This window comes from Miscanthus floridulus, chromosome 9 (genome assembly GCF_019320115.1).
Source record: "Miscanthus floridulus cultivar M001 chromosome 9, ASM1932011v1, whole genome shotgun sequence".
Taxonomy (NCBI): domain Eukaryota; kingdom Viridiplantae; phylum Streptophyta; class Magnoliopsida; order Poales; family Poaceae; genus Miscanthus; species Miscanthus floridulus.
Genome location: NC_089588.1, coordinates 3,928,876 through 3,940,346, shown reverse-complemented (window position 1 = coordinate 3,940,346; position 11,471 = coordinate 3,928,876). Strand labels below are relative to the sequence as shown.

General features: G+C 45.5%; 2 protein-coding genes across 2 annotated transcripts; both read right to left on the bottom strand.

The window, feature by feature from the left end:
* Positions 1-2,988: 2,988 nt before the first annotated feature.
* Positions 2,989-8,991, bottom strand: LOC136481216 (protein REBELOTE-like). The gene is made up of 13 exons (XM_066478570.1): positions 8,774-8,991; positions 8,602-8,665; positions 8,134-8,239; positions 7,877-7,928; positions 7,700-7,794; positions 6,980-7,048; positions 6,328-6,840; positions 5,496-5,795; positions 4,533-4,859; positions 4,101-4,307; positions 3,741-3,830; positions 3,552-3,624; positions 2,989-3,466 (listed from the first exon to the last, which is right to left on the bottom strand). Exons 1-13 carry the CDS (start codon positions 8,889-8,891, stop codon positions 3,450-3,452), a joined length of 2,031 nt encoding a protein of 676 aa, XP_066334667.1. The 5' UTR covers positions 8,892-8,991; the 3' UTR covers positions 2,989-3,449.
* Positions 8,992-9,668: 677 nt separating this feature from the next.
* On the bottom strand, positions 9,669-11,095 carry LOC136479085 (ethylene-responsive transcription factor ERF027-like). The gene is made up of 3 exons (XM_066477062.1): positions 11,077-11,095; positions 10,045-10,325; positions 9,669-9,893 (listed from the first exon to the last, which is right to left on the bottom strand). The coding sequence occupies exons 1-3, from the start codon at positions 11,093-11,095 to the stop codon at positions 9,669-9,671; spliced, it is 525 nt and encodes a 174-aa protein (XP_066333159.1).
* Between the last annotated feature and the right edge of the window lie 376 nt (positions 11,096-11,471).

The following is an 11,471-nucleotide window of genomic DNA, read 5'->3' as shown; positions in this document are numbered from 1 at the left end:
GGGAGAGAGCGCACCCCCTTTTATAGATGAAGGGGATGGCCTTACAAGAGAGCGAGAGTGTGTAAGTCTCGTTGCCCACGCCGTCGGATACAAGATGATTGTAGGCGCCCATAACACTGTTAATGTCAGATGCATGTGGGAGGTTGCGCCGTCTTCTTCCGGTATGGCAGACGTCGGTGCCTGGCATACTGTTGATGCCTAGAGGCATGCAAGGGGTTTTACCGTGCTCGTCTGGTATGAGAGTTTGCAGGCATCCACAACACTGTAGGGCAAATATCGGCGTCCACAACACTGCTTGGGTTCTGACATGCCTGGAAGGTTGCTGGGCACTCTTCTGACATGTTCTGTCGGTACTATCATGTAGGTGTACAGGGTACGGTCCTCGGTATTGCGGTTGACTTGAGTGCCCAGCCCTACTTGCTCCGTCCGTGTCCTGGTCCTCACCGAGCGGGCGTCCCCGGTCGGTTGGTCCCAGTTGGCTCCGATTGCGCCAGTCGGTGAAGAGTTGTAAGCAGGGGTTCGGTGCATCCCCGGTCGGAGTTCGGAAGCGGTGTTTGGTCAGGCCTTCCGGTCGGAGAGGCGGGCCAGAGTCGGAAGCGAGCATTGTTTCTCCTTGGCCAGGCCTTCCGGTCAGAAAGGCGGGCCGGAGTCGGAAGCGAGCGGTGTTCCTCCTTAGCGAGGCCTTCCGGTCGAAGATTGGATCGCCCTTCTAGCCTGTTGTTTAGGTGTTTGGGTCGGCCCAGGAGTTTGCGCGTCGTTCGCAACGTCATCTGCTGGGCCGAGCTATTGCTGGGAAGCCGGTCCATGAGGGACCCCAGATTTATAAACCCGACACTCTTTCTCTCGTGTAACATGCGTCTTTTTCTTCATCTATAAAAGGAGATGTAGGACGCTCTAGGAAGGGCACGCTAACGGCGGAACAAGACTCAACTCCGTGCATGGCCAGAGGATCCTGGTGCCGGTGCGTATGCTAAGAGAGCACTGCTGGAGATGGCAGAGCAGCAGTTTGGGCATGGCCAGCCCGGCGTGTTGTGGATCCCGTGCAGCGCGATCCATTTCGAGCTTCATAATTTTCCCTATAGTTATCCATATATTTTCTTTTTCTGCTTTTTTCTGAGGTATTTTATTTTTAATTATCAGAGATTTTTTTTTTCATTTTGATGTTTATGTGTACCTAGAGATAGGTCAGTCAGCTTCATTTGTTTATTTTGAGAAATGTATATTGTTATTTATTTTCCATAAAGATCATGATGAAATTTATGACATGGTGCCAAAAACCCACAAGCTTGTGGTCTGAGATTCCGGTACACCAGGGAGGAAGCTTAAAAATAGCAAAAGGTAAAGAAATGTGCCCTCAAACCAATCAAGTTGGTTAATAAAACACGACAAACGCACGGCCAGTAAATCAGGGTAATTTATGGGAAAAAATCTACATCACCCCTAAGGTTTGGAGAGACGTCTATTTAACCCCTCAAAGTATAAAACCAGGTATTGAAACATATTAAAATTTGCAAAACTGACCAATTTACCCTCTGGGGTGGTTTTGCTAGGCAGTTTTGCCATGTTGGCGTGCTGAGGTGGACTCTGACGTTGATGTGGACGATTTACGAGTGGGCCCCGTTGTCCTTCTCTCACCAACAGGTGGTCCCCACCCGTCATCCCCTACCTCTAGCTCCTTCGACCTTTAGCTCCTCCCGCCGCAGCCTGGCCACGCGGTGGCAGTCTCCGAGGCGCGAGCGACGGCAGTGCCCCGGACACCACAGCAGCGACGATCTCCCAGGCCTAGCCTCGCTGAGTTTCGCCATACACAAGCTGGGAGCTCGTAGCGTCGCCGTCGTTCCCACTGCGGTGCTCAGCTGCAGGCCGAGGTGAGCTCGCCACGGCCTCCTCCCCCACCTCCCATGCCCCTCCCTCGGCCTCCTCTACCGCTGCCGCCGCTTCCACATCGAGAGCCGCCGCATGGAACCGCGAGAACGCGTTGTACGCGTTGCACTGCGCTGCCCCGCTGCTGCCTGTGCATGTGTCGTGTTGCGCCCGTGCTATGACTGCATCTCTCGCTCACTCTCCCTACCTGCTCTCTCTATTCGTCGCTTCCATGGAGAGCAGCAGCCGCCGGCAGCCAAAACTTACTGCGACACAACTAAAAAGTTACAACGGGATTACAAAAAACTTTACATGACTCAAAGTAAAACTTCTAACAGCGGCCACGACGGCGTCCCAGTGGCTGCAGATTTCCAAAATTCGTTGACGACAGGGCGCGGCTGGCTCTCGCTATGGGTTCATTTGCTAGGCAACTTCTATAGCTACCCACTGGTGTAAGAAAATAGGCGAAGGGAGCTCTGTTTTTGGCTCGTGTATGGCGACGGCGACGGCGATGCGAAAAACACCAGCGGCAGCCTTTACCTCGGAAGAAACTCAGCGAGGTTAGGCCTGGGATGTAGAGAGGCTCAAGGTGAAGCTACGGTTGCGACTAATTTGGGGAAGGTGCGGTGGAGCTCGCGAATTTTGGCCGGCGGCGGCTGCTGCTCTCCATGGAAGCGACGAACAGAGAGAGCAGGCAGGGAGAGTGAGCGAGAGATGGAGAGCTTGAGACATGGCAGAGAGAGGAAGAGTGAGCGAGACATGGCGGCTCCCCTGTCCGCTATGGTCACCGCCCCTGCTCCGTCCGGTGGCGCCCCCGCTCCATCCGCAGTGATCGTGCCGTTGACCCTGCTCCATCCGCCCTGAGCACGTGTATTTGGAAAAGAACAAGCATCTGACAAGCGGGCCTAAGCGCCAACGTGTCCAACACATACAGCCTGGACTGCCACGCAAACAAAACCGCCTAGCAAAACCACCAAGGGGTAAATTGACCGGTTTTGCAATCTTTAATGTGTTCAATACCTGATTTTATACTTTGGGAGGTTTGATAGACACCTGTCCAAACCTCAAAGGTGATGTAGACTTTGTTCGTAATTTATGTATGAATCGGGTTTGGCAGGAAAAGCATGAAACAGACGTAAACATCTTATATATGGGCCTGCAAGACGGCCTCTTTTGGGGTACAGCAAGCCCAAAAGGGTGCGTTTCTGATAAAAATGCATCACCTGTTGTGTGCAATGACAACATTCAACAGTATGGACACATAACTAAACCCTCATCTCATATTCAAGCAGCAGCAAATTTGATTCATCACTTGACAACTCGCTTAGAATTAAGGTAGTGTACAACGCAACACAAAGCTACAATCGCACAAAATTGCTGAGCATGCAATGCACGAGGCCTCATACGAATTGTTGCCTCATTGGGTAGCAGCATCAGTGGAGGTCGTGCATTAGCCGCCTCAGCATATATATCTGCACTAGAATGCCACGGTAATTAGATCACATGTTCTACACTGAAGTGCTTCCTCGTGGCCCTCGCATGTTGGACAAACAATTCCAGATGGCTCTCAGAAATCCCCTTGGCATTTAAAGTGTTTTTCTCCCTGCAGCCGAGCAACAGTGTCAACGGCTTGGTAATTTGCAGTGATGCTGCTTATTACCTATATTGTATGGATTCTACAATATTACCTTTTGTTTGACAGTTTTCAGCTACGGATGCATAAAATCGAGTGAATGAAGCGTTTCTGCTGAACTTCTCCTCCTGCGTTCAACAATAATATGTTTTCAGCAAACACAGCTGGTCGAAATGTTGAATAGTGGATGTGAAGCAATTTTGACTAGGAAGGAGGAACATTGCATCGACTGGGCAAATCCTACCTGAAGGAAGCTATCAACTGATGCCTTGCCATTTGGTGAAAAGGATACCACCTCTCTTTTCCTTTGTATAAAATCCTTGTTCTCAGTCACCTGTGATTTCAGCAGTTGAAGCAGCCATCAGAAGTACAGCAGATGAAACGGATGTGCAATTCACTCGAATAGAAGGATATACTTTTCTTCCAGAGTCATAAAAATAGCAAGACAGAAAGCATAAATGTTGCATATATTCACATTCAATGTTCATGACGAATATATTGAATGACCCCATGCAATGTGTAGAGGTCTTTGCAGACTAACGTGTTCAACAGATCTTGCAAGGATGCTGACATACACAAAAGGAATTTTAGATTGTGTGTTCACCTGGTCTATCAATCGCTTAATAGGATGGTGAAGTGATTCAATTGTTGTCTGCTCATGTAGCCTTTTCAAGAGGAATAGAGGAATGGTGGCTACTTCTGGGAAGGAAACATGGTAGCTCCACTGGGCAAAATGTGCTGATAGAACCTGAATCGCTGAAAGAACACAACACTCTTGGAAATCCCTTGATTTCAGCAGGTTCTTTGGCACCTGAATGTGAAGAAATAGCAGTTAATCTAAACCATTCTCAGCAAGTCAGCATAAACAAACTTCATCATATTAGTGCAGTTGTAATTCACAGGGCGCGGAAAAGATGCATATCTACTTGATAAGGTAGTAATATGACCTTTTCGTGATTTCAGAACAGACATAATGAAACATTAAATGTTCTAACTGTTATCATCAACCAGATTGTTTCCAGTAAAAGTGGCATACCTTCAACAGCGATGAGAAGTTGATCTTTGTTCTTTGTGTTTGTTCTTTCTGAGAGACTTCTCTAAATTCTAGGCAGTCAAATAGCAATGATGGAATCGGATAGAACATCTGACTGCAGGTGGAAAGCTCGTTCAGCATCTGCACAAGCCTCAATCTCAACGGTAAGTACCTTGTGCCTCGGAATAAGTGAGCCACTCCTCTTATTACTTGAAGAACTTCAGAAAATAAGGGATGGAGATTGTAATCCTTGTAGTGACAACACAGAAACCGAACCCATAGGTTGACACAACTAATATATTGCCAGTTATCTATCTTCCTGAGATCTTCCTGCAGACACAAGCAAGGAAACAATCGTTCATGTAAAATACCAAAAGAAAATATAAAAGACATCATCATCAGGCTACAACATGCACAGGTAGAATTTTCTCTGTTTTCGTTTGGGCATGTATATCAAATACAAGGATCTTCTTGTACTATCACAACAGATCATTAGATAGGCTTACAGAGAAAATTCCATTAACATGATAACTTTCAACAGCCAAAAAGTTGTGTCAAGGACAACATAACAAATATGTTGTAGCATGGGAACTCAACCCATCATTTTGAGCATGTAACAATTGTAAAAATCCTCTTCAACCTCTCCAAACAGGAAAGAATAAAATAATGTCCAGTCTTATTGGACTAGATGGAATCCATGTTGGATTAATACATCAGAAAGTGTAATAATATAACTGGCATCCAGACACATTCTTGGGCCCTACTTGGATGCATGGGACCCAGTCTCCACAATACCTAAAAAAGACCTAAGAATACTCAAGAAGGCCCCAAGAATCTGCCTGAGAGTTATGTATACCTAATAAGGCCCCATGACACTGCACGGAAAGGATACAGTGAAACTTCACACCCAGGTCTAGAGTTAAACTACGTGCACATGCATGTTCTGATATAAGCTTTGTGGCATACCTTTTCCTTGGTTTTAGATGCCTGTCTAAGAATAGCATTCAGTTGCTCCACGGAAGTTACTGCCCTCTCATATGATTTCTGAACATCAAGAGAATACAGCTCCACCAGACAGTAAATCAGAAAATAAATATGCTTTGTGTTTCTGTCATTCACAAGCTTGGTACTGGCAAGGTATGTATTGTAGGATTTAGTTAAACAGAGATCCAAACAGTCGGGTAACAGTGAAGATACTTCTCGGATCATAAGAAATGCCGACAGAGACAAGCTCTGATCACCACTTGCCCACAAGCGAAATAAAATCTGCAGTGTTTGCAGCATATATAACAAGTTAAAATCACAGCAAAAGAATGGAAATTAATTTGACAAACTAAAAATGTAGCTCCAATCTTCACATTGCTATGTAGTAATTGAACACCATGTGAGTTTTTGAACCCTAAGCACCAAGGATCCATGACCAATCAGATATGTATTAATATCACCAAATACCAAACATTGTAGTATCATTCTTCAAAGAGCTGTCAAATTAATATATATACAAATAATAACCACATAAAGGTTTTGAAAGAATATTCCTTCTAAATGTTTATAAGATTGTATACCCGAAACGGATGACTAAAACTCAAGGATGCCTATTAAGTTATTACCATCATACTATCACAATTTTCGTATAATAATAAGGGTCTATCTAGCCAACATGTCTAAAACAAACATATTATCTTTGTTAACACATATTGCCTCGACTAGATCTAGACATGAATTACCTTCGTAATAAATAAATATGCAAAACTGAATTACACTCTTAGCAAGTAACATCATCAAAAGATAGCAGTACCTTGACAAGTCTACTGGATGTTGATGGATATGCAGAAAAAAGAACCACTGATGCTCTCAGCCGAGTCAAAACAAAGGCAAGTATTTTGTTGTCAGTAAGTTGACTAAGTAGATCAAGAGAACTCCGTAAGTAGGACTTTAGGAGAGGATCAACAGTTTGCCATTTCTTTGAATTTCTCAGATTCATAATTTTTCCTTTGTTAGCATCATCTTGAATTTCCAAAAGAGCACGGAAAACATTGTCCGACTCAGAAAGGACAAATGTTATTATTTGATAAAACACCCTGGCATTTTGAAATCTCTGCATCGAGAGGCCATCAGAGTGAACACCATACCGACAAGCATCCCGAAAAGCATTTAGTAAATTACGCAAGGCAGGTGACTTAGGATCCTTTGACACTAACAGGCACCATTCACTTATAGTCTTGCTTTTAAGGACCTTAGCATTTGGGGAATTTCCATCATTTGAGTCATCATCATCATCCATAGAATCCATTCCATCTTCATCAGAGTCCTATTGGAAATTTAAAAAGATTCACAACAAAAAAAAATTAGTGAGATCAGGTTTATTTAGAAACAACAATGCAAACAGAACATGCAAAAAGTATTATCTGCATTTCGTAGAAGTTAAAGGAACAGCTACCAATACTTACTTCTTTATTACTTCTGTAGCTCTCCAACTCCGACTGCCATTTTTCGAGGAAATTTGCAAATTCAGGGTCCTACAAACAAGACAAATACTTAAATCCATATTGAAATCACTATAAGCAATGCACATCACGATCCTAGAATTCCACTTGACGTTGTACTAACATTTCATAGTTGTTTCTTATTTGACAGTAGCAGGTAATTCAAAGCATCTTGAATAGGTTGTAACATAAAAAACTCACTGGAATTAGTGCATAATCCCTACATAACTACAACCACAAACTGTATCTAAGAATAGATGCACTGAATACACTTCAATTACTAGTTTACTAAATAAGTTCAGAGCAGAACTGACCTAATGTAAAAATTAGCTTACCAATCAATTGAGCATAAAGTATACAGTTACATACTATGTTACAAATAACTCAATTAGCTATAGCCTACAGAAATTTTGCCAACATTTTTCTGTGCACGCATTTTCTTCAAGTCCCCATTATCATTTATATGATAGAGTTCTGTATGCTGAAAACCTGTATGTAAATAAAATGGCATACAAACATAAGACCCGCTAAAGAGTAGTTCTGAATTTTTTTCTATGGCGGCAAAAAGAAACTATTGAGCTGCAACGAAGCAAGATATCCAGAAGCATACAGACTGCAATTGTAAGAACTTTGATATAATTTTAAATTAGCATGCCTAGCTCTTTTGGTGAATGGAAGTTCAACCTTATCCAGCAACTTCTTCAACTTTTTCTTTTGCTTTTTGATATCCCGATTCATGTCATCGTTCTGTCTGTCCAAACCATCTTCCATGATACAATCTACACAAAACATTGCAATATTTAGAAACTAGTACTCAAGCACAGGCCAAGCTAAATTAGTGTTACAACAACACACACTAACCTTTATCAGCTTTCTCATCCTCGCTGTCAGAATAGTATGGACATTCAGGATCCTGCATATCACAAATTAAGCAGTTGGTTATAAAAGCAAGTAGTGACCCAGCTGTGATGTACTGATACGTGCATAAACTCTTCCAAGCAAAACCTTCCAACAATGGAACAATAGATGCTGTTGCAGTGTGGGGATGCTAAAACTCGTAGGGTGCATCATTGTTTGTAAGCTTGGTATAAGGATGTGAACAGGACAAACAAACATACCTCAGATAGATAACCATCACTGTCAGACAGATCAGCATCTAGTTCAGCATCATCCTCTGGAAACTCCAAGCCATGGATCAAAGTAGCATCTTCATCATTGGTGACCCTACAGGAAAAGCATTTTGAGCTTAGTTATTTGAAATGTTAAATAGAGGAAAGAATATGGCGGCTGAATTAGTGCAAATCATTCTCCTGGTTATTAACAAACTAGGTTGGTTCCAGACAGCTGAAGGCAGAGAAGCCAGGACAAATCATGAACATCTAAATTGTTACTTATGTTATTGCAACATAGCAGGTGTGTAGTCAACAAGAAGAAAGGGAAATAATAAATCTTTGCAACCACGTCAGGTGAACTTGCCAAGCAAAACCACTAGCACCCAACTGTGGACTACAATATAAGAACAGAGCATTCCAACGAGCCAAATTACTCTGGCGGAGCATTGTGGTAAGAGAAGATTGGTGAATTACATGGTGGAATCGTGGACCCGCTGCGGCACGTCCTCGTCCCCATCCTCCCGGCCGGCGCTCCCACCTGAAACCAACTCGAGCAAGCTCTCAATTAGACCCCCTTGCAGTCTCGCACGCACAGGCAAAGCAAACAAGGGAGCGGAGGTGAGAAGCGTGGGGGACAGAGACTCGCCTCTGCGGGGTCCTCGGCGGTGGTTGAATTGGTTGCGGATCTTGCGGTTGCGCTTGGCGGCGGACTGCAGGTTCTTGCGCGCAAACTTGCGCGCCTTCTTCCCCAGCTTCTTCGCCATCGCCGCCTCGGCGTCTCCCCGACGACAGCGCAGCGATGGGGAGAAGCGGCGGGTAGGGTTTAGGGTTTGGGCTGCGCGTCTGTCCTCGTGGGGTTCGGAGATGAATGGATTCCTTAATGGAATGCTTACTGCCCCAGAAATGGGCCGTAAGTGTTGAAATGTTTGGGCTGGGTCCAACTTAACTGACGACCCTGGGATGAAGCCCTGGCCCAAGAAGGCCTACACCAAAAAAAGCCTGCCATCTCATTCTCATCTCAGCGAGGCTGCTTACCTGATCAAAATTCAGGTCAAGCTATCCTCAAGTCTGGAGCGCCCGTGCCCTCTCCTTGTTGCGTCTATACTTGTGGCCCATAAAGGAATCCAAAATGACCATGGCCAATGCTCTAATGTCAAGCAGTATTTCAGTGCCTGGTCATCTTCTCAAAATAATTTTCTTCACTCTCGCCTGAGTTGTATCATTTAGGATTACTAAGCTAAACCATTAGCTTAATTGTGTGTGCCTAACCAATTAACCATGGATGAATAAGACCAGCAGCCCCAAACTCATAAAATTAGATGCCTAATTATTGACATCTTATTTTTTTTATTTCGTAAGAGCATCTCCAAGAGTACTCCATGTCCTTTCTCTATCTATGTTTTTTGAAAAAATGAGAAAAACTCATCTTCAATGATACCCCATCTTTTGGCATCCGCAAAATCACCGTCTATTGGACGCAAAAATACGCGCGGCCTGCGAGCGCGCGGCCGGAGTTTCCCCGCGCCTTCTCCTTCATCACGCTAGCTCCAAAGGCTGTCCCCGGCATCTAACGACGGGTGGTCCGGCGAGTCGTCCGACGAGTTGCGGCCGAACCGCGGGGGGCTCATCATAATCCCCGCGGCCATGTTGCGCAGGTACTGCGGCGTCTCGAACAGTGCCTCCTCGTCTAGGAAGTCGGGGTTCCGCGCGCTGCCACCGCCGCCTTCCTGCTGCGCCGCGGCGCTGCTCATCCCGCCGGTGTGCTGCTGCTCATCTCGTCAATACAAGCCGCCACCAGCAGCATATGCGCGCGCTCCTCGGCTCAAGTGGAGCGGCTGGCGCGGCAGCGACGGCCGTCCCGGTTCGCGCGCGGTGCGCCGCTGTCATGTGTCGCGGCCGCGATGCATGCGCGCGTACGGCGTACCCGGCCGGGAGAAGGCTGATTCGTCCTCGGTGGCCTGCTGGCCTCCTTGTATATGCCGCGGCGCTGCTCATCCCGCCGGTTTGCTGCTGCTGCTGCGCTGCCCTAGCCGCCACGGGAGCAATGCCGCATCCAGGAGCACTGCCACGGGCCGCCGCCTGTTGATCAGGCTGCTGCAGCAGCGACGCGGTGGCCTCCGCGGCCGCGGCGCGGATGTCGTCCGCGGAGGTGGACGCCGGCACAGGGCGCGACGCGGCCAGGTGCGGAAGTTGAGCCCCTGAACAGGATCAGTGTGTGGTCCACAAATATGATATTTTGGAAGTCAATTATGGATACTATTGGAGATGGTCTCTCTTCTTTCTCCCCATAATTATTTAGGAGTTAGCAAACACTATATTTTGCGGAACAAACTATGCCAAACTCTTGGAGATGCTCTGACAATGTACAGGCTCAGATCTAAATAACGCACAAATATACACATATACACATTCTAAGCTAATCATCTGCCTGTTCGTTTTGGCTTATACAATCGTGGATTATAAGCTGGAACAGTATTTTTCTTTCACACTAAACCAGCCAGCAGTACTTATGGCTTATAATCCATAATAGTTTCAGTCGAAACGAACTGGCTGCATGTTGCCTTGTCAGTGGCGGAGCTCGCCTCCAAACCAAAGGAGGGGCCATTTTACAGGTGAGCGACGAACAAGCTGTGTTGGAGCTACATTGAGACCTGAGAGATGACTTAAAAGAGTAGCAGAAGACTAGCAACTATGAGCACCTTGGGAGACACAACCATGCAGGGCTAGGGAGTGTTCGGCTGGTCTTATCAGCTAACTTATTTGTTGGCTTATAAGCCATGGTACAATATTTTTCTCTCTAAAAAAATCAGCCATACAAATCAGCACCAGCGGCTTTACAGCCAGCCGAACACTCCCTAAAAAGAAATCAAGGAGTGCAGACTTTTACTACTGGTTATGAACAGAATTTCTACTAATTGCATGTAGCAAGGGGGCCATCGCCCAGATGACCTCCATATAGCTCCGCCATGGCCTTGTGCCATACTGGGACAGCCGTTAACGAAGATCTTTCATATGAACCAATTTATTTTCACAGAAAAAAAACATCGGAAACAGAACAAATAGCGCCGCCAAAAAAGGAATAGCCACGAAACAACATTAGCACGGGCCACACCCACGGCATGCGTATCATCGAACCATCGTGTCACAATCTCAGGTGCAATCTTTACTGCGGCCCCGTTTAGATCCAAAAATTTTTGGATTTTGGCTCACTATAGAATTTCGTTTGTATTTGGTAATTAGTGTCTAATTATGGACTAATTAGGTTCAAAAGTTTCGTCTCGTGATTTCTCGACCAACTGTGTAATTAGTTTTTTTTTCGTCTACATTTAGTACTCCATGCATGT

Bases quoted from the DNA above. Each gene is read 5' to 3' on its own strand.
- LOC136479085 (XM_066477062.1), bottom strand. The intron at 9,894-10,044 runs GTACGCGCGCAT...CGAGATGAGCAG, and splicing joins TTCTCCCGGCCGGGTACGCC to CAGCACACCGGCGGGATGAG.
- LOC136481216 (XM_066478570.1), bottom strand. From the start codon at position 8,891: ATGGCGAAGAAGCTGGGGAAGAAGGCGCGCAAGTTTGCGCGCAAGAAC. The intron at 4,860-5,495 runs GTATGCCACAAA...TTGTGTCTGCAG, and splicing joins CATCTAAAACCAAGGAAAAG to GAAGATCTCAGGAAGATAGA. The intron at 3,625-3,740 runs GTAGGATTTGCC...TGTTGAACGCAG, and splicing joins CAGTTGATAGCTTCCTTCAG to GAGGAGAAGTTCAGCAGAAA.